At 42.2% G+C, this 23,252-nt stretch overlaps 1 protein-coding gene across 15 annotated transcripts in view; it reads right to left on the minus strand.

Moving 5' to 3' along the window:
- Nucleotides 1-23,252, minus strand: part of ABCG2 (ATP binding cassette subfamily G member 2) — a 142,983-nt gene that overhangs the window by 42,117 nt on the left and 77,614 nt on the right. For 13 of the 15 annotated variants that reach the window (XM_054683180.2, XM_054683181.2, XM_054683182.2 and 10 more), the window contains one exon: nt 5,371-5,592. In XM_054683180.2, the coding sequence (XP_054539155.1) occupies nt 5,371-5,592 (222 nt within the window). Of the gene's footprint in view, nt 1-5,370; nt 5,593-15,729; nt 15,925-23,252 lie in introns of those variants that run through there. The other 2 variants (XM_024356170.3, XM_054683179.2) reach the window with 2 other exon arrangements.

The raw sequence follows: 23,252 nt of genomic DNA on the forward strand, positions 1-23,252 counted from the left end.
TAGGTAAACCAGGAGCAAGATCTAACAGAAAAATCTCTTACTCTTTCGGTGGACTCTTCCCTCTAAATGTGTAAAACAACATACTAATGATTGGGCAAATTTTCAAGGTGCATTTCTCTATAGCTCTTGATGCATCTTCTTTATAAACAGCTCCCTAATAACTGCCTCTAAAATCACCATAAGCTTGTTATTCACTAAGGCTCCACTGTCAGAAAAGCCTTCCAGGTTTCTAAAATACCTACTCAAATAAAGACCAAGCAATCCTAAATGATTAACCCAAACCTCAACATGAATGTTCTAAGACAAAGAGCTTGGCTTACTACTTTGGGATGAAACCCTGGCATTACAGAAAACAACAACAATGTCCAGTCATAAATACCAAGAGTTTCCATTTGGAGCAGTGGCTAATTCCAACTTCATCCACTCAACACAATGATCAAGTATTTACTGTGTACATACAAGATATTCTTCTAGGGCATGGGAGAGTTGAGAACAAAACAAACAAACAAACGAAAAACAAAGTCTGAGCCCTTGTGGAGTTTACATTCTAGTCCAGGGATCAGCAGTTTTCTTAGACAAAGGGTTGTTGGAACAGGGCCATGCTCATTCCCTTACGTATTACCTAGGGCTGCTTTCATGCTACACCACAGCTGAGTAGCTGCAACACAGACGCATGGCCCACAAAGCTGAAAATGCTTATTAATACTATCTGCCCTTTATGGAAACAGCCTGCTGACCTCTGTTCTAGTCTATGGTCTACAATTCACTGGCCTGCCCACCCCACCCTCCACCCTTCTATCATCCCTGAAACTGCATTCCCCACCCTTATTTATTGCTTTACAGCATTTGCATGCAGGTCAGTGTCCCTCACTATAAAAGTCTGTCAACAAGAACAGCATGCCACATTGCTACCACCTCTCACACCCTCCTGCCCATGACATACAGCACAGTCGTGTTAAACCACTGAACATGAACCTGGAACACAGGGAATAAAATTTACTCCAAAATTTCCTGTCACCTCTATTACGTTTTAGTGGATAATGATTAATCCCTTGGTCTTGTTTTGTTTATGGACAAGAGAGGTCAATGCTCACCTCCCTCCCACCCTCCCATCCCTACACACACAAAATCTTCACTTTCTCAATCACCACGCCCGGGCCCTCCAATTTAGGGTTGGGGCTCCCATTGGGTCTTCTAATCAATCCTTTTATCAGCGTGAAAGTGTGTTCTGAATCCCCCACTAGGCTTTAAGGCTTCCCTGAACTGAGGATTTACCTGTGTCACTAGCATCTTGCACAACGTCCTGCACTAGCAGGCATTCAAAATTTGTTGAATAAATAAATTTCTGCATTTTTATAAATGGGATTACTTCTAAAAAGACAAGGAAAAATGTTTTCACCTTTTAAAAAACATTGAGAAGAGATAGCTGGAGGGTGGGGAGATTGTTTATATTATGGAATAGGAAAATTAGGAAGCATATCCTTAACGTACATCCTTAATGTACTTGCTGATTTTCTTATTCCATAATATAAACAATCTCCCACCCTCTCTAGCCAATTAGAGCTAGATTTGTCACTTTTTGAAATTTTACTAACATGGAAATATAGACAGAATCTTGAGGGTTCAGATCAGAATTGGAGAAATTAATGAGAAGCCATAGGTTTTAATCCATATACAAAGACAGCTATAGAAAGATAAAGATAGAAACTCCCAGGGTGCTGCGGGAATGGTCACCACTGCTCCCCCAGCTCTTCTCCCACCCGCTTTGGCCAGATCTGTATGCACCTGCACATGGGAGGTAGTTTTTTAAAAAGTTATGCATGTATGTGTATGCGTATGTGTGTAGACGTATACGCATACATATATTCTCTAGGTCTCACTCCACTGAGAAAGCCTAGAAACAATGACATCCCAATAGCAATGAGCATTTTAAACACCCAGATTTTGGTTTTGTAAATATCTCCTCCATAAAAATCAACAGCTGATTCTAGGTCTGAGGCAGAGTAAGTACACAGTGAGTCTGGAACTGCTCGCTGTGCCAAGCAAATATTCAAAGAATGAGGCAAGGTGGGAGGAACACTTGAGCCCAGGAGTTTGAGATGTGCCTGGGAAACACAGTGAAACCCTATCTCTACAAAAAACTTAAAAGTTAGCTGGAAGTGGTGGCATATGCCGGTGGTCCCAGCTACTCAGGAGGCTGAGGTGATAGGATCACTTGAGCCCAAGAGATTGAGGCTGCAGTGAGCTATGATCATGCCACTGCACTCCAGCCTGGGCAACAACGTAAGACCTTGTCTCTAATAAAATTTGTTTAATTACAAAAAGAGGCTGGGCACGGTGGCTCATGACTGTAATCTCTACATTTTGGGAGGCCAAGGCAGGTGGATCACCTGAGGTCAGGAGTTTGAGACCAGCCTGGCCAATATGATGAAACCCCGTCTTTACTAAGATACAAAAAATTACCTGGGCATGGTGGTGGGCACCTGTAATCCCAGCTAGGAGGCTGAGGCAGGAGAATCGCTTGAACCCAGGAGCCAGAAGTTGCAGTGAGCCAAGATCATGCCACTGCACTCCAGCCTGGGCAACAAGAGCAAACCTCCGTCTCCAAAAATAAAAAATAAAAAAAAATAAAATAAAATAAGAATGAGGAGATATATCCAAAGAATGAGAGACGGAGAGAGGGAAGAACCCACCTTGAAAGATCTCCCACCAAATCAGGAACAATAAGAGTATGAAGGTAAAACATAATAATGCATTAATTGAATAAAATACAAATCCCTGACTCTATACTGGTGATAGATGAAGGTTTTTCCTTTTAGTAAAACAAACTAAGAGATAATGATAATAGAAAATCACTGTTTGGCGACTATGATAGTGGTGGCTGACTCAGGCAGGAGTCATCCAGTGGGGACTGAAGTTGGTGAAGTGTAATGTAGAATGGAGTTCCGGAATAACGTCAGTTTATCTCTCCTCATAACACTAATCAATTACCAAGGGGAAAGGGTGACATTATAGCCAAGTTTGGCAGACGTCAACATGACCAAGTGACCAATTTTAACATCACCAGGGGTGGGATGAGATAAGAAAATACCACATTGAATGAGACTGAAGAGACAGGATATGGTGGCAGTCAAATATGTGAGGGGCATGGTTGACCCAAGGCCCTGAGGACCTACCACGACCTTCATTACAAGGCTACATTTCCCCTTGGCTCCTCCTGGACAATGTCTGAGTGGTTATATAGGAGAGGGTCGTCTTTTCAAGAACACACACAAAGGAGTTAAGGAGAAGGAAGCACCATGTGGACAGCCTGCACTCACACGGTTCAGAAAAAACAGTAATGACCATGGCAACATGAAGAGACAAAGTGATGAGAACAAATGCAGTGAAATGTTGGCTGAGAACCTGAACGAAAAGGGTTATGTTCCTGAAACGTTCAAATTTAACATCAGGCCAGGTGCAGTGGCTCATGCTTATAACCCCAGTGCTTTGGGAGGCCAAGGTGGGAGGATCACTTAAGCCCAGGAGTTCAAGACCAGCCTGGGCAACGCAGGAAGACCCCATCTCCACACACAAAAAATTTTTAATTAGCCAGGCATTGTGGCATCTAGCTACTCCAGAGGCTGAGGCGGGAGAATCACTTGAGCCCAGGAGTTGGAGCTTATAGTGAGCTACGATTGCAGCACCACACTCCAGCTTAGGTGACGCAGCAAGACTCCATCTCTAAAAAATAAATAAATAAATTTGAAATCATTTCAAAATAAGTTATTAATTAAAAATTTTCCAAGAGTATAATGAATTTCTCTTAAAATAACAGGACATCCACATATCTATGGGAATGAATTTTTTTTTCCATAAGATCTTCAGCGTTGGTGAGGGAAAGCTCAAATGCTGGGTATGGAGACAAACAAGCATAAGAGAAAGATTTGTCCTAAGTCAGAAGAATCACAACTTTTTAAATTCTCATGGTCAGACTGTTTTTATCTTCTTCCCCCTGCAGAGGAAATCAGGTTATAGTGACTTAGTTCTAGAAGTGAAATTACAAAATGTCCAGAGGAAAAACCAAAATCAAAATTCTCATCAGCTTTTTTGGAATGTAGATGACTATCTGAATGGTGATGCTGCTATCAAACACAAATCAAAGGTAAGATAAATGACAGCAGCCCTTCCTCTACCTCCAGAAACTGTATTTAGAGTTGGAGCCAGCAGATAGGAGAAAGACTGGAAATACTACAGCCAAAAAGGCCTTTCTCATGGATACTTAAACAGGAAATGCCAGCAGCAAAAACACCAACCCTTGATGACCTTTCCACTAAAATGTGAAAGAACTGCAAGATCTGACTGCATTTTTATGAGCCTAGTAAGGAACACAGTTCTAGTCACGCAGTAAAGATGAACTCATCTATTGCTGAAATGCATGCCATTTGACCATAAAAAAAAAATGCGTGGCCTGGCACAGCAGCTCACACCCCAGTGCTTTGGGAGGCTGAGGCGGGTGGATCATGAGGTCAGGAGTTCAAGACCAGCCTGGCCAACATGGTGAAACCCCATCTTGACTAAAAATACAAAAATTAGCCAGGCATGGTGGCACACACCTGTAATCCCAGCTACTCAGGAGGCTGAGGCAGGAGAATCACTTGAACCCGGGAGGTGGAGGTTGCAGTGAGCCGAGATTGTGCTGCTGCACTCCAGCCTGGGTGATAGAGCGAGACTCCCTCTCAAAAAAAAAAAAAAGTGTGAAGCCTTGAGCAGATGAGACTTCTAGTGCATCAAGTTACTAATCTACTAGCTTTAAAAGATAAGATAAGCAAAATAAATGTACCCTCACAAAGTATGCTTTTTCTTTTTCTTTTAAGACAGGCTCTCACTTTGCCACCTATTTGTACAGTGGGACAATCATCGCCCACTGCAGACTTGATCTCCCAGATTCAAGCCATACTCCTGCCTCAGCCTCCCAAGTAGCTGGGATCACAGGCACACACCACCACACCCAGCTAATTTTTTGTATTTTCAGTAGAGACAGGGTTTCACTATGTCGGCCAGGATGTTCTCGATCTCTTGACTTCATGATCCGCCTGCCTCGGCCTCCCAAAGTGCTGGGATTACAGGGATGAGCCACCATACCCAGCCACATGTGGTGCATTTTTTTAAAAAGTCTGGCAGTTACTTTGAGAGTTAAACATATACTTAAAATGTGGCCCAATTATTTCACTCCTAGTTTAGCTAAAACAAATGAAAGCATGTGTCTGTATATCTGTGCAAAGACTTGTACAAAAATGTTCATAGCCAGTTTCTTGGAAATAGGCAAAACCTGTGAGGTTCACTGTAGGTAAATTAAAAAGCTGTCTTTTTACAAGTTCATGTACATACTTGATATTCGATAATATTTCTTTCTCAACTGGTTTTCGACAAGGTAGAAAGCCACTCTTCAGTTTTACTCGATAGCAGATGTTATGAAAACTTAACACAGCTCCTTCAGTAAATGCCTTCAGGTCATTGGAAGTTGTCGCGGGGAAGCCATTGGTGTTTCCTTGTGACATTGGGATAAAAACTTCGACATTACTGGAAGACATCTGGAGAGTTTTTATCTTTCTGTAGACAGAAAAGCAATAGTAAGTTGATAGTCCAGATAAATGAGATTGCAAACACTAGGTGACAATACATTTAAAACAAGTCCATTTTTAAATGTACGGCAATAAGTAGCTTCATTTCCAATGAACGGCCCATACCATTGTGATAAGAACATCCTAAAAACCTAAATGGGAAGACAGGCACAACTTGGAATGCATAAACTCCAATTAGATGTCAAATACATCCCTAATAAGTAAATGGGTCCTAATAAGTAAATAGGAAGAGTATGAAAATTACAAAAAACTGATAAAGCAGGAAAAGGATGGATGAGGGTTAGACTTGTCTGGCTTGAAAAGCATATTATGATATAAGTCAAGTGCAGGGACAGACTACATGCTCATCATCAGAATCTCTGTATTTTTTTTCAAGACCAGCCTGGCCAACATGGTGAAACCCTGTCTCTACTAATAATACAAAAGTTAGCCAGGTGTGGTGGCATGTGCCTGTAATCCCAGCTACTCGGGAGGCTGAGGCAGGAGAATGGCTTGAACCAGGGAGGCAGAGGTTGCAGTGAGCAGAGATCGTGCCACTGTACTCCAGCCTGAGCGACAGAGCGAGACTCCATCTCAAAAACAAAGGGAAAAAAAAGAAACTCTATTTTTTTTAATTGCAGAGTTTATAGCATCATTATTATCAAAAGGGGCTTAGCCAAGCAGTCAGGAACAGGAGACATTTCTCTGAATTTATAGCTCCAGACTTTATGTCGGAAGTTGTTATGCACCTTGAATCAGCAAAGAAGGTAAACTCCAAAATTGTTTGCAATTACATAATAATTTCCTTAATTAACAAATATATTTAAATTCTAGGGAGATTTAAAGTTAGGTACGAAAATCATTAAGTAAATCAAACCAAAAGTTGAGCAAAAATTTAAAACACAAAAGAATATTAAATATATCAATAAAATGTGAAATATTTCATTAAACAAATTACAAAAGGCCTCAAAAAAGATTTATTTGAGTAAGACCTTAAGATGAGCTTAACAACTTGTGAAACAGGTTTGAAATGTTAACTTCAGTAAATGTAGTTTTAATTTTTAAAAGTCAAAGTAATCCATGACGAACTTTCTCTCTGCCTATGATGGAGTAGCTGTTCCCAGTCCTCCTAAGCACAACGACAAAAGTAGATCAAAAAAAGTAAGAAGAAACTGTTGAAGAGTTCTGTCTGATAAAAGCAACCAAAGCGGCCAGGACATGAGGAACCAAAATCACGGAATGGAGGGACTGAAGCACTCAAACAAACTCTGCATTCCGCACGCCCTTTCCTCTTAAGGTGGGTATTTGCACACAAAAATTGTACACACCTGGGGCACAGCTCAGACAAACCAAGCAGGAAGAAGCTGCTAGAAGAAATGAGTCGGCTTGCTGAAGCCTCTACTATTTCTGAGCAGATATTTCAGCAGTCTGTCAGCACTAGGGAGACAAAATTTTGTTGGTGTTGAGTGCCTAACAGAGGAGGAGCCCTGGAAAGAGATCCCAAAAGCATTATGCTCTGGGAATGTGGACAAACTAAAAAACCAGTCTCTACTCAATCATGGCGATCTGCTCAGACTGCTAGAAGAAGGTTAAATCCACTCTCTATGAAGATATCATCCAAATTTTCAATAAAAAATTGCCAGGCATCGGGAATCTCTCGGAATCTGCTGTGATTCTGAAGGCTGCCTGATTCACGAATCATAAGTTTAAAAATAATGAAAAAATTTTTTTAAATTGCCAGGCATCCCAAAAACCAGAACCTGATGTTCCAGAAATAAGAAAATGGAAACAGACCCACAAGTAATCTAGACTGGAGTTAACAGACATTGACATTAAAACAAAAGATTGATGTGTTTAAGAAAATTAAAAGACAGACTCTCACCAAGGAACAAAGATCTACAAAAACAAACAAAAATTAAGAATTCAATAGATGAGTTTAACAGCAGCTTTCCTAGTTTAGACACAAATTAGGAAAGAGAATTTAGTGAACTGGAAGACTAGTATACAGAAAACGTCCAGGATGAAAATTACGAATGATGAAAATTATTATCATGAAAGGGGAAAAAATCTCCTAATTAAAAAGAATGAGAACTACATAAAAGAGCATAACAAACATATGGGATAAGATGAAAAAGGTCTGTCATACGCATAACAGGAGACCTGAGAGAGAAGGGAAAATGCAGCAAAATGGGTACTTAGACAGAATCAGTATTTGAAGAAATACTGGCCAGTATTTTCCAAAACTGACAAAGGTATCAAGCCACAGATTGAAGAAACTCTAGGAACACCAAAGAGGATGAATACAAAAAAAGACAAATCTAGGCATATCATAATAAAACTGCCAAAAACCAAAGTTATCTCCTAATAACTGTTTCTGTAATCCAGAAACATAATCATATTTACAAGTCTATTCATTTGGAGTCTGGAAAAGTAGAAACCATTTAAAGACTGACACCCAGCAAATTCAAGGTACATGGCTGGGTTTTAATCTGTGAACACAATGAATGGTAATAATTAGCCAAAATTCTGTTCTCTTGAAGCAGTGAAAGAGAAGGCACAAGTACAGTCAGCAGCCCTGTCCTTGAATTCTGCATCTCAAGATTCAACCAGTTGCAAATCGAAAATATTAAAAAATAGGACAGGCGTGGTGGTTCACACCCGTAATCCCAGCACTTTGGGAGGTCAAGGCAGGCAGATCACTTGAACGCAGGAGTTCGATACCAGCCTGCATAACATGGTGAAACCCCATCTCTATCAAAAATACAAAAAAGTAGCCAGGTATGCTGGTGCACACCCATGGTTTCAGCTACTCGGGAGGCTGAGGCACAAGGATCACTTGAGCCCAGGAGGCAGAGATTGCAGTGAGCCGAGATCGTGCCACTGCACTCTAGCCTGGGTGACAGAGTAATACCCCATCTCAAAAAAATTAATATTTAAAAATAAATATGAATGGATGGCTGTGTCTGTACATAACATATACAGAATTTTTTCATCATTTTTCCTATACAATATAGTATCACAACTATTACCATAACATTTACATTGTATTAGGTATTACAAGTAATCTAGAGATGATTTAAAGTATATGGAACAATGCATGTACGTTATATGCAAATACTATGCCATGTTATATCAGGAACTTGAGCATATGTGGATTTGGGTGTCCGAGGGGAGTCTTGGAACCAATTCCCCAGGGATCTCTAGAGATAACTGTAATGTATGAACTTCACACCTTTACTTCAAAAAGGTTTTAAACCATCTCCCCATTTATTCAGAAACCAAAATACACCAATTCCAACACTAGCAATCACTTCTCCTACTGCCATCCCCATTTGATGTTCATTCAGCCACTGAGGAAAAGACTTCTTAAGAGTATCAAATAACTTATTACTTGAATTTAAATAGCTCACTGACTCAAGATGGAAATTTTAAAGACACTTTTGTGAGGTTTCCACAAATAAAAGGCAACAACTAGAGCTAAAGTACCCAAGAAAGAATGATCACCCATGCCCATACAAGACAGAGGGTAACACTTGTAAATACAATCACAATCTTAGAAGTGCCTGCAGAGAAAGAGTTTGCCTTTCCTGTGATAGGATTAAATGTGTAATTCACATTACTCAGAAGCTGTTTCATTCCTGGCTAGGATTCTAACAATCTTTCTCGGGAGATACAGGGCCTTAGTCATTCATGAGTCACAAACCAAGTGATTAGTCAGGTATAACCAAGGCACACCATCAAGCTGAAGCACGTTACATCAAAAAGAAAGGAAAAAAAACAAACTTTAATTCTAACACCAATGTGGAGCAATACACTTACTCTAAGAAAAAAAATATAGTAAGGATTAAATAAATAAAATATACCAACTCAGCACCAGACTCATCTCAAAGTGCCCGATCTCTAATGAATATAGTATTCTGGGTTTAGGGGACTCTCTAAAAGTAACAACTACCTTTAAGCAAACACCAGTCTTTCCCCATGGTCAGAAGCTTTCTGGACATGTGTGCTGATCTCATTGGATTAGCATCATCTTTTTATATCAAGGAAAATACCCATCACACAACGAGATGTCCCTACAACAAAAATCAACCTCCCACCTGTTGCTGTTTCCTTATTTGCAGATTACCTGCTAAGGCTAATCCATTTCTTTTTTCTCTTTCTGTGTCCTAGACCCCCTGCAAAGCCTTAAGTAAAAGGAAGCCTCCAAATGGCTTTACACTTACCTGATCCCAGCCGATTCATGTTATTTGGCCTGATTATGTATCTTAGCCAACTCAAAAAGCCCTTTCAAACAAGACAGAAGGGATTTGCATATGGAGATTCTTTCCCCAGCTCTGCTGTCTCTTTCCTGCTGGTCTACCTATATCATTCATACCTCGCCTTTCTTATTGCTTCCTAACTAGCAAGTCCACATTTTTACTTTTTTTTTTTTTGAGATGGAGTTTCACTGTTGTTGCCCAGGCTGGAGTGCAATGGCATGATCTCGGCTCACTGCAACCTCTGCCTCCCGGGTTCAAGTGATTCTCCTGCCTCAGTCTCCCTAGTAGCTGGGATTACAGGCCGATGCCACAATGCCCAACTAATTTTTGTATTTTTAGTAGAGACGGAGTTTCACCATGGTGGTCAAGGCTGGTTTCAAACTCCCGACCTCAGGTGATCCGCCCACGTCGGCCTCCCAAAGTGCTGGGATTATAGGTGTGAGCCACCGCGCCCAGCACATTTTTACTTTTTTGATAAGTTTAACCATTTGTCTTCAATATATGCTGGTACTCTTATAAAAATGATAATCTGCATTACAGATACCATATTTCTCAATTTTTTTACTCTTTATCAAACTCTTAATTGTATAGAACACTCTTTACAATTGGAAAGCTCAAATTGCGCAACTCAAAACAACATTTTCATACAATGAAAACTGAGAATAGGAAAAAAAAAAAAGTGCACAGGTAGAGCCTAAAGTCTTCAGCCTGCCACCTGCCCAGCTGGAACTACTGCATTTGTTGGTAGAAGCCAAGATAGCCTCAAGTTGAGAATTCCAGGCTCTACTCTTCCTTTTTTTTTCCTAGGATGACGCTAGTATATGGAGTTGCACTCTACCTCATAGCCATAGGGCATGCTGCATAAATTACATACCTCTTTAAAGTGTTTACTGAGGTTAATCTCAAAAGATAACAATCCTGAGCAATCAAATCACTGTCAGGCGATTGCTACAAACTTAGCAGTGGAAAGGAAAAGGAACACAAAATCTGAAGTTTAACTTACATAAATTGTCCCTTGTCTTTAAAAGGTATCATGGTATTTTATTGCCTTTAAAAGGTTGATCCATGGGCTTTCATGTTATATCCGATTTGACAGATTTGTCCTGAGAGGTCCAGTGTTGATTATATTCAGGCCCAAAGCCTGCTTGTATGGTGGTTTCAGAGTTAAACTGGCTAGGTGCTCTAGGACCCCACATCATGGCAGCACAGTGATCTGGAGAACGCGACCTAATTCCCGACAGACAGGAAGAGACCCCATCACAAAAGGGCTGTATGGTTGGTTAGTGAGAAGCCACTGAGGCCTTTTAATCAGGAAAGGCTCACAACCCTAATGATGTTTATAAAGGAACACTCTGGGCCAGGCCAGGTGCGGTGGCTCTTGCCTGTAATCTCAGCACTTTGGAAGGCTGAGGTGAGCAGATTACTTGAGGTCAGGAGTTCGAGACCACCCTGGCCAACATGGTGAAACCCCGTCTCTACTAAAAATACAAAAATTAGCCGGGCATGGTGGTGTGCATTTTTGATCCCAGCTACTTGGGAGACTGAGGCAGGAGAATCGCTTGAATTCAGAAGGCAGAGATTGCAGTGTGCTAAGATCATGCTGCTGCACTCCAGCTTGGGCAACAGAGCAAGACCCTGTCTCAATAAATAAATAAAGGAACACTCTGCTGTGTGAAGAACAACAGGAAGAGGGAGAGGCAAGTGTGGAAGCAAGGACTAGCGGGGAGGTAACTGCAAAAATCCAGGGGAGCCATGCTTGGATAACAGAGGCAATGACAGTGGGGACATCAAAGGTTAAGGCTTTGAGAGGGATGAACTTTTGTTAAATCAGAACCAACCAAGACTCATGGATGACAAACCTGCCCACCCTCCTTGGGTCTTCAGTTTGCAACAATGTATCGCTGTTAGGTTTTCTTAAATGTTACTTTAGAGAAGAAAAAATCCTTTTCCATCTCCCCTGTGGGTTCCCTAGCTGGGTTCCTAGAAATTAAACTGGCAATAGACAGGTTAATATGACCAAAAAAAAAAAGTTTCCTTACATAAGTAAGTGTGGGAGTTTCATAAACAAATCAGAGTCTAGGACAAATCCATATGACTGAGGCTTTTTTTTTTCTTTTTTCAAGACAGAGTCTCACTCTGTTGCCGAGGACGTAGTGCAGTGGTGCGATCTTGGCTCACTGCAACCTCTGCCTCCCAGGTTCAAGCAATTCTCCTGCATCAGCCTCCCAAGTAGCTGGGACTACAGGCGCCCACCACCACACTTGGCGATTTTTGTATTTTTAGTAGAGATGGGGTTTCACCATGTTGGCCAGGCTGGTCTTGAACTCCCAACCTCAGGTGATCCACCTGCTTCAGCCTCCCAAAGTGCTGGGATTACAGGCATGAGTCACCGTGCTTGGCTAAAACCTGTTAATTTTTATAGCAAATTTAGCCAGGCGTGGTGGTCCACACCTGTGATCCCACCTACTGGGGAGGCTGAGGTGGGAGGATCCCTTGAGGGTCCATGAGACGGAGGCTGCAGTGAATCGTGATTGTGCCACTGGAATCCAGCCTAGGCAACAGAGTAACCCTGTCAAAAAGAAAGAAAAGCAAAGAAAAAGGAGAAAGAAGGAAAGAAGGAAGGAAGGAAGGAGGGAGGGAGGGAGGGAACAGGAGAAAGAAAGGAAGGAAAAAGAAAGAAAGAAGAAAGAGAAAGAAAAGAAAAGAAGAAAAGAAAGAAAAAGAAAGAAAGAAAGAAAGAAAGGGAAAGGGAAAGGAAAGGAAAAGAAAAGAAAAAAGAAGAGAAGAGAGAAAAGGAAGGAAAGAAAGTAAAAAAGAAAACTAAAAGAATCCATTGAACTCTTCCAGGCACCCTCGCAGGCTTCCCTATGAAAGTCCCAAAGAGCCTGGCACTATTGTGCCTGAAATTCCAGCTGTGAGGCTGAGGTAGGAGGATCTCTTGAGCACAGGAGATCAGCTTGGGCAACATGACAAGACCCTGTCTCAAAAAAACGTACCTAAACTCTCTAGCAATATAGATAATAGCTTTAACAATTCAGCATTAAAACGTTCTGCAAGCTTGGGTCACAGAGCATGAACTTTCTTCTTCTTCATGCTCTTTGCCCTTGTGTCTATCCTACACTAAGTACACAGAAAAATGATATTTATGAAAGTATTTCCTTTAGAATTCCTTGCAAATCTGCAATTTCTAAAAGTCATATTTGGATTCGAAAACTGAATTTCTCTACAGAGGCTGGCTATCATAAAAGCAGGGAACTATTTTCGTTTCCTGCAGAGTTCTTCAGACCCTGTTCTCAATTATTCCTATTAAGTGAAAGATTAAATCAATGTGTCACACTCTGTTGCAAGGTAGCTTAATAAAGATGTAAGCACTAGCAAGATGAAGTCACTAACCATGTTAAGGAGTAGATTTTGACAACTCTTCTACAGAATTTAGATTCTGGTAAGATTACTGAACTGCCTATAAAATTTAGAGAGCAAAAACACACATACAGAATAGACTGAGCATGAAATTTGTGAAAGGTAAGCACAAATCCGAAGCAAACCTACCTAAGAACTCAATATGATTAACACAGCTGTAGTTCACAAAAACTACAATTATCCTGTTTCAATGCAGGACATACTTCCAGCCAGGAATGTCCTTCCCCACCTGAATTTCTACAACCTCACATTCCTTTGATAACTGAGAGATTAAGACAGTTCCATCCCTGAGGGAGCACAAGACCTGCGAGGTGGGAGGGTCTAGAAGCAAGTTCCTAGAGAAGACAGACCAAGTACAGCTGAATCTTGAACAGCACAGGTTTGAACTATATGGTCCACTTATACGCAGATGGAAGAATGCCAAACCCATGTATACAGAGGGCTGACTCTGACTATACACTGGTTCCACAGGGCTGCTTGTGGGACTTGAGTATGCAGGGATTTGGGTATATGCACCCAAAGGGACCACTGTACCCCAAGGGACCACTGTAGACGGAAAAGAAGAAAGGAGAAGAGAAAAAGCTGTTCTAGTAAAGGAATGCAAAATCCTTAATCGAAAGAGATATACTGGGACATGTATACCATTCATGAGGCTGGAGTTTAGTTTTCAGAGGGGGGCAGTAACAAAATGAGGCTAAAAAGGTAAGCAAAGACCATCTAAAGGGTGCAGCGTGCCTGATCAGGAGCTAAGACTTGACCCTGGAATTCTGGAGGGTCCCTGACTGCAAGGTCCCAGCTCTACCCTCTCCTCACTCCTACATATCCTGATCCTACAAGATTTTCAGTAAAGCCAGCAAGGTATCTATAGGAAATTAATAACTTACAGAAATTAATACTTATTGCTAAGGAAAAACTGTTTTGGAAGGGATCCTATGCCAACTGTACACACGGTTCTGCCTAATCTTTGGTTTTTTTAATCATGTTTATTGGAAACCCGTCAACAGGAAACAGTATTGTAAACAGTAAAATTCATCCTTTTTAAGAGCACAGTTTTCTGACATTGTAAAGTGTACACAGTCCTGTAACCACTACAATCAAGACAGATCATTCATGTTAACCCAAAGAAATCCCCTCTCCTTACCACAGCCCCTGACAACCACTAATCAATTTTCTGTCTCCTTAATTTTTCAGCTTAATCTAAATCCTCTCTTTGAATAGAAACAAATGAACATAAGACCCTACAAGGCTACTGTTTTTTCATTTACATTCCCACAAAAATCTGCAGGAATTCTGCTCGTCTGTACAAAAAATAAAATTGAAAAATTAGCCGGGTGTGGTGGCACATGCCTGTAGACCTAGCTACTTGTGAGGCTGAGGCAGGGGGATCCCTTGAGCCCAGGGAGTTCCAGGCTGCAGTGAGTCAAGATCACGCCACTATACTCCCGTCTGGGTGAGAGCAAGATCCTTTCTCTAAAATATAAAAATAAATAAATAAATAAAAGAATTCTGTCCAAATTGGTTTTAATCTGTGATTAGAAAGCCAAAACTTATCTAGAAAATCGTCAAATCATAAATGAAATTAGACCAAGTGCAATTTACATGAGTGTTACATCCCAAATTTTCTTAATCTAATCTTCAATTTGGCCAGCAGTTTCCCAGAGGGAACGGAGATGTTCAAATCCTAAGGCTGCCCATAAAATGCTATCCAATCCATGACAGAATGTGTGGGGTTTCAGCTCCTTCTCCCCTTTAACTTCCTAGCCACATAACCCTGGAGAAACTGCTTAGCCTCTCCAAGCCTGTTTCTCACCTTTAAAATTAATTTGGCCGGGCACGGTGGTTCATGCCTGTAATGCCAGCATTTTGGGAGGCCGAGGCAGGCGGATCACCTGAGGTAGGGAGTTCGAGACCAGCCTGACCAACATGGAGAAACCCTGTCTCTACTAAAAATACAAAATTAGTTGGGCATGGTAGCGCATGCCTGTAACCCCAGCCACTCGGGAGGCTGAGGCAGGAGAATTGCTTGAACCTGGGAGGTAGAGGTTGCAGTGAGCTGAGCTTGCACCACTGCACTCCATTCTGGGCAACAAGAGCGAAACTCTGTCTCAAAAAATAATAATCATAATAATTCAATATTTACTAGACTTCTATTATCTGGCAGGCACTGGACTTACAGGAGTGAACAAAACAAAACAACAGATAAACATCCTGGCCCTCAGTGAGGTTACATATGAAAAATATCAGTCAGTGCTATGGAGAAAAAAAAGTAAAGCAAAAGAGGAAGGGTGGGCCAGAAATGGTGGCTCACGCCTGTAATCCCAGCACTTTGGGAGGCCGAGGTGGGTGGATTGCTTGAGGCCCGGAATTTGGAGACCAGCCTGGACAATATGGTGAAATCCTTATCTCTATTAAACATACAAAAATTATCCGGGTGTGGTGAGGCGTACCTGTAATTCCTGCTACTTGGGAGACTGAGGCACAAGAATTGCTTGAACCCGGGAGGCAGAGATTGCAGTGAGCCAAGGTCACACCAATGCACTCCAACCTGGGCAACAGAGGTGGTCACGGAAGGCCTTTCCAGTGAGGCCCTGAAGCAGAGCTCTGAGGGTGGCCTTCTGGAGGAGCAGTATATGTCCAAGTGCTGGTCGAAGGAACAGCAAAGAGGCCAGTGAGGCTGAAGCAGAGTGAGGGAGGATAAGAGAGCAGGAACTCGGGTTGTATCTACCACTGACCACAGGAAGGACTTTGGCTTTGATCTGAATGACACTGGAAGGCACAGGAAAGTTCTGAGTGAAGAAATGATATCTATATTTAAAGCAGGAGTGTCCAATCTTTTGGCTTCCCTGGGCCACATTGGAAGAAGAATTGTCTTGGGCCACGTATAAAACACACTAACATTAACAACAGCTCATGAGCTAAATTAAAAAAAAAAATCACATAATGTTTTAAGAAAGTTTACTAATTTGTGTTGGGCTTCATTCAAAGCCATCCTGGGCCACATGCACGTTGGACAAGCTTGGTTTAAAGGATCACTCTGACTTTGGTCATGGGTAGGGACAATGCAGGGAGACCACATAAGAGTCCACCGTAATAATATCAAGAGCCAAGATGAGGACACTGTCCTGCACCCCTCCCTCCATAGCCTATGAGAGCTCCCTGAAACCTATTATCTGTGCATGTTCTGCAAAATCGCCTGCCCCAAACAATTCCATTTCCTGACCTCCTCTTACACTGCCCAAACTGGGAAAACAAGGCCAAAAATAAATGACAGTGGTTTAGCTTCAGGGCCACAGGAAGTGAATAACTCATTTACATTTAAGAGGGGACTGACTGAGAAGCCCCTATGAATTTAAATAAAAGGAGTAGTGACTGGGGCTAGAAGACATAGGGAGGACAGTGGCAGAAGCTCTGGGAAAGTCATCACCCTTTCTCTTCTCCCTTCGCAAGGCTGACTCCACCAAATTGGCACTGTGGGAAGATTAGCAGCAGTGAGGTGGGTCATTAGAACATTTTGGGATCCTAAGCCCCCAGGGGGAAACAAAATCAAGTTGAGTGTGAGTTAGATTTACCCAAAACCACATAGCATTGTGCCTACAACCCAGTCCTTGTTCTCCGTGAGTCTAGTACATGTCAACTACATGAAGATCAATATCCCTGCTCCCTTCCAGTTTATAATTCAATCATCGGAATTGCAATAAAAATTATGAACAGAGGCCGGGTGCAGTGGCTCATGCCTGTAATCCCAGCACTTTGGGAGGCCGAGGCAGGTGGATCACGAGGTCAGGAGATCGAGACCATCCTGGCTAACACGGTGAAACCCCGTCTCTACTAAAAATACAAAAAAGTAGCCGGGTGTGGCAGCGGGCGCCTGTAGTCCCAGCTGCTGGGGCGGCTGAGGCAGGAGAATGGCGTGAACCCGGGAGGCAGAGCTTGCAGTGAGCCGAGATGGCGCCACTGCACTCCAGCCTGGGCGACAGAGTGAGACTCCATCTCAAAAAAAAAAAAAAGAATTATTAACAGAAAATTAAATGTGAGCAGCGGCATTACTTCTCAAAATTCTGAGACGTACAGTAAAAAACATCATGATCCAGTATACAAACATATAAAAGAAGGAGCGTGTAATGTGTGTGTACTCCAAAATCATAGAAGGGCTCATTAATTATTGCAAGGGATCCTCTCTCTAATCCACGGGTACAGTTACCATCTCAGACCAAATAATGTCTCATCATAAACACAGTATTTCTTCATTGCTAGTATGACTAACATAAATATGGGTCTCAAATCCTTTTCTCACTGTGAATTCAATCAACAGATACCAAAATTATAATATTAGGATGTAGTTTAAGCTACTCAGCTAATAAAATGATCCTGGTTTCTTACCAGAGCCTAATAGATAGAAGCTCACATATGCATTATTTGTTTTGGAAGCACTGGCCGGGTTTCATTTGAGAAAAAAATGGGAGCTTTAAAAAATTCCTAAATACTACCAATTTTACTTCTTTCCCATAAGAGACTGAATCCAAGTTGGCAAATACAGTCAGGTCCTCTATAATGTTTAAACTTTAAGGCAATATGAATTTTCACTCGCGTCCGTGTGAAGAGACCACCAAACAGGCTTTGTGTGAGCAATAAAGCTTTTTAATCACCTGGGTGCAGGCGGGCTGAGTCCGAAAAGAAAGTCAGCAAAGGGAGATAGGGATGGGGCCGTTTCATAAGATTTGGGTAGGTAAAGGGAAAAGGGGGTTTGTTCTCTGGTGGGCAGGGGTGGGGCGTCACAAGGTGCTCAGCGGGGGAGCTTTTGAGCCAGAATGAGCCAGGAGAAGGAATTTCACAAGGTAATGTCATCAGTTAAGGCAGGAACAGGCCATTTTCACTTCTTTTGTGGTGGAATGTCATCAGTTAAGGCAGGAACCAACCATCTGGATGTATATGTGCAGGTCACAGGGGATATGATGGCTTAGCTTGGGCTCAGAGGCCTGACATTCCTGTCTTCTTATATTAATAAGAAAAATAAAACAAAATAGTGGTAAAGTGTTGGGGTGGTGAAAATTTTTGGGGGTGGTATGGAGAGACAATGGGCGATGTTTCTCAGGGCTGCTTCAAGCGGGATTAGGGGCGGCCTGGGAACCTAAAGTGGGAGAGATTAAGCTGAAGGAAGATTTTGTGGTAAGGGGTGATATTGTGGGGTTGTTAGAAGAAACAATTGTCCTATATAATTATTGGTGATGGCCTGGATACAATTTTGTATGAATTGAGAAAAGAACGGAATAAGACAAGGAGAAAAACAGGTATTAAAGGACTAAGAATTGGGAGGACCCAGGACATCCAATTAGAGAGTGCCTAAGGAGGTTCAGCATAGCCCTGCCAGCAAAGATGATTTATTTACTTTAAGAGTTGAGAGTGGCGGTTTGGGGATAGCACCAGGAGATATCAGCTGTGGTGGTGGAGAAACAGTGTAAACCGGCAGTGTAAACAAGAGCAGGGCATTTATGAGTAGTTGAGAATGGTGAATAGGAGTATGACTAGACAGAAGATAGTAGGGATGACAAGTTTTTGGGGGCGCAGTCCAAGTTGGTCTGGTGTCTGGAATGAGACTGGGGCCTAATAAAAAGGAGCATCTATACAGGAGCTCAAATGGGCTGTATCCTGTCGCATTCCGAAGACAGGCCCGAATTCTGAGAAGGGCAAGAGGTAAAAGTATTGTCCAGTCCTTTTTAAGTTGGTGGCTGAGCTTGGTGAGGTGTGTTTTTAAAAGACCATTAGTCCGTTCTACCTTTCCTGAAGATTGAGGATGGTAAGGGATATAAAGGTTTCACTGAATACCAAGAGCCTGAAAAACTGCTTGGGTGATTTGACTAATAAAGGCCGGTCCTCTATTGAACCGTATAGAGGTGGGAAGGCCAAACCGAGGAATTCTGTCTGACAGAAGGGAAGATATGACCGTCGTGGCCTTCTCCGACCCTGTGGGAAAGGCCTCTACCTATCCAGTGAAAGTGTCTACCCAGACCAAGAAGTATTTTAGTTTCCTGACACAGGGCATGTGAGTAAAGCTAATTTGCCAGTCCTGGGCAGGAGCAAAACCCCGAGCTTGATGTGTAGGGAAGGGAGGGGGCATGAGAAATTCCTGAGGAGTAGTAGAATAGCAGATGGAACACTGAGAAGTGATTTCCTTGAGGACAGATTTCCACGATGGAAAGGAAATGAGAGGTTCTAAGAGGCAGGCTAGCGGCTTGTAACCTACATGGAAGAGGTTATGAAATGACGACAGAATAGAATGGACCTGTGAGGCTGGCAGGAGATATTTTCCTTGGTCTAAGAACCATTTGCCTTGTGTGGGAAGAGACTGACAGGTGGAAGTTTCAGTGGGGGAGTAGGTGGGAGTGACCAATGCGAAGAAGAAAAACTGACCCTGAGGGACAGAAGTTGGAACACTAGTTGCTTTTTTAGCTAACGTATCAGCATAAGCATTGTCCTGAGCGAAGGGATATGATACCTTTTTGATGGCCCTTGCAGTGAATGACTCCAGCTTCCTTTGGAAGTAAAGCGGCTTTGAGAAGCGTTTTTATTAAAGAAGCATTAATGATAGAGGACCCTTGTGTAGTGAGGAAACCTCTTGCATAGTGGTGCAGGATATGGAAGGCATATTTAGAGTTAGTATAAATATTGATGTGTAGTCCCTTTGCAAGAGCGAGGGCTTGACTTCAGGCAATGAGTTCGGCTTGCTGAGCGGTAGTGGAGGGGGGCAGAGTGGTAGCCTCAATGATAGATGTGGAAGATACTATAGCATAGCCTGCCTTTGCTGGTGAGTGGCAATTAGGACTGGTGGAACTGCCATCAGTAAACCAAGTGTGTTCAGGGTGAGGAACAGGAAAGAAGGAAATATGCGGAAATGGGGTGAATGCCCGGTGGATCAGAGAGATAGTCATGGGGGTCAGGTGTGGTATCAGGAATAATGTGGGAGGCCGGATTGAAGTCTGGGACAGGAACAATGGTAATTGTGGGAGACGCAACAAAGAGTGAGTATAGCTGGAGGAGCCGGGGAGCAGAAAGTATATGTGTCAGGTGTGAGGAAGAAAATAGATTTTGGAAGTTATGAGAGCTGTAGAGAGTGAGTTGAGCATAGTTTGTGATTTTGAGGGCCTCTAAAACTATTAGGGCGGCGGCAGCCACTGCACGGAGACATGATGGCTAGGCTAAAACAGTAAGGTCAAGTTGTTTGGACAAAAAGGCTACAGGACGCGATCCTGGTCCTTGTGTAAGAATTCTGACTGCACAGCCCTGCACTTCGGCTGTGTGTAATGAAAAGGGTTGGGATGAGTCAGGGAGAGCTAGGGTTGGGGGCAGTCTCTAAAGCTGTCTTCAAGGAATGGAAAGAGGAGTGGGGAAAGGATTTAGGATCTATGGGGTCGGCTAGATTTCCTTTTGTGAGTTTATATAATGGCTTTGTTAGGATGGCGAAACCAGGTATCCAAAGTCGAAAGTATCCAACCATGCCTAGGAAGGAAAGGAGTTGTTTTGTAGAAGGTGTTGGGGTTTGAGAGATCAGTCAGACACGATTGGCAGGGAGAGCATGTGTGTTTTTATGAAGAATTATGACAAGATAGGTAACAGATGAGGAAGAAATTTGGGTTTGACTGAAGTAATGGGGGCTGTCTGTGAAGCCTTGAGGCAGTACAGAGCCAGGATGAGCCAGAAGGAGGAATTTCACAAGGTAATGTCATCAGTTAAGGCAGGAACCGGCCATGTGGATGTGTAAGTGTAGGTCACAGAGGATATGATGGCTTAGCTTGGGCTCAGAGGCCTGACACCAATCTTTTCAGACTTAGCATTTGCTAAGTCACAAACTTTTTATTATACATAAAAAGTTCAAAAGTAACTCTAGGCCGGGCACGGTGGCTCACGCCTGTATTCCCAGCACTCGGGGAGGCCGAGGCGGGTGGATCACCCAAAGTCAGGAGTTCGAGACCAGCCTGGCCAACATGGCAAAACCCTGTCTTTACTAAAAACATTAAAAATTAGCTGGGCGTGGTGGCACATGCCTGTAATCCCTGCTACTCAGGAGGCTGAGGCAGGAGAATTGCTTGAACCCAGGAAGCGGAGGAGGTTGCAGTCAGCCGAGATCCCACCATTGCACTCTGGCCTGGAGCAAGACTCCATCTCAAAAAAAAAAAAAAAAAAAAAAAAAAAGAAGTAACTCTAATAGAACATCCAGTGTCCAGATATTAGCTTCTAATACCATTCTAAAGCAAAATAATCACAGTGCCTTGGAGAAATGGATCATTCCAAGGTTGGGACATGGAAAATACAAAATAAGCCTGAGCATTCTCTGATGCCAGAAATCAAGAAATGCATTAAAAAAGAAAAAGAGTCCGGGCATGATGGCTCACACCTGTAATCCCAGCACTTTGGGAGGCCGAGGCGGGCAGATCACTTGAGGCCAGGAGTTTGAGACCAGCCTGGCCAACATGGAAAACCCCGTCTCTACTAAAAAATACAAAAAGTAGCCAAGTGTGGTGCTACATACCTGTAATCCCAGCTACTTGGTAGGCTGAGGCACAAGAATCGCTTGAGCCTGGGAGGCGGAGGGTGCAGTGAGCCGAGATCGTGCCACTGCACTCCAGCCTGGGTGACAAAGACTCCGTCTCAAAAAAAAAAAAAAAAAAAAGAAGGAAAAAGAAAAAGCAAGTGTATGTCAAAGTGGCACAGGTGCCAACCTGAAAAAGGTCCCAGTGGTGAAAGCCAGAACAATTTGAGCAGCAAATTAAATACTGATAATATTGGATTATAACCCATATAACAAAACAAATATCCATGAGCCCATACTGATACAAATAACTGAATCAATGAACAGGAGAGAAGGGTCAACTCTTCCCTACAGAAGGGAATTTTAATTAAAAAATGTAGAAGGAAGAAAATAGGGGTTTTGTTTAACCATTAGAAAAAAAAAAACCCACTAAACAACATGTTCCACAAATGGATGCTTAAATTAATGAATAAAAGTTTAAGGAAAAATGGCAGTGCAGGTTTCTCTCCCAAGATCTCAAATACAAAGGGAATCTGGCAAACAGATTAACATCATAGGTAATAAGAAGTATCGGCTAGGGCACAGTGGCTCACGCCTGTAATCCCAGCACTTTGGGAGGCCAAGGCAGGAGGATCACTAGAGGTCAGGAGTTCGAGACCAGCCTGGCCAACATGAAACCTGTCTCTACTAAAAATACAAAAAATTATCTGGGCATGGTGGCAGGCGCCTATAATCCCAGCTACTCAGGAGGCTGAGGCAGGAGAATCGCTAGAATCTGGGAGGCAAAGGTTGCAATGAGCTGAGATCGTGCCACTGCACTCCAGTCTGGGCAATAAAGCAAGACTCAGTCTCAAAAAAAAAAAAAAAAAGTATTGACATCATGTACCCAATATGACATACTGAGATGGAAACTTTACTTCTGTGACATTTTTCCCCAAAATGCAGAACATTCATCTAATCATGACACTAAACATCAAGCAAACACAAGTTGAGGGGCATTCTACAAATTAACTGACCGGGTCTTCTTCACTAGTGTCAAGGTCCATGAAAAAACAATGAAAGGCTGAGGAACTGTCACAGATCAGAGAAAATTAAGGATATTTAGCAGTTAAATGCAAAGTGAGATAATCGATTGGATCCTGGGCAGAAAAAGGACAGTGGAAAGACAAGTGAAATTCAAATAAAGTCTGTAGTTTAGTTCATTGTATTATAGTAGCATTCCCATGTTATTAGTTTTGGCCCTTGTTATGCATGATATTATGGGAACTCTCTGTACTATTTTTTGCAAATTTTCAGTAAGTCTCAAATTATTTCACAATTAAAAGTTATTATAAAATAAATAATAAAATAACCAACATCTTTCAATGTTTATAATGGAAGGGTAATGTTAGACTTAACATGCCATCTTTGTCGTTGAAACCTTTCTCATCAAGATCTATACAATCC

Source organism: Pan troglodytes, chromosome 3, assembly GCF_028858775.2.
Source record: "Pan troglodytes isolate AG18354 chromosome 3, NHGRI_mPanTro3-v2.0_pri, whole genome shotgun sequence".
Lineage (NCBI taxonomy): Eukaryota > Metazoa > Chordata > Mammalia > Primates > Hominidae > Pan > Pan troglodytes.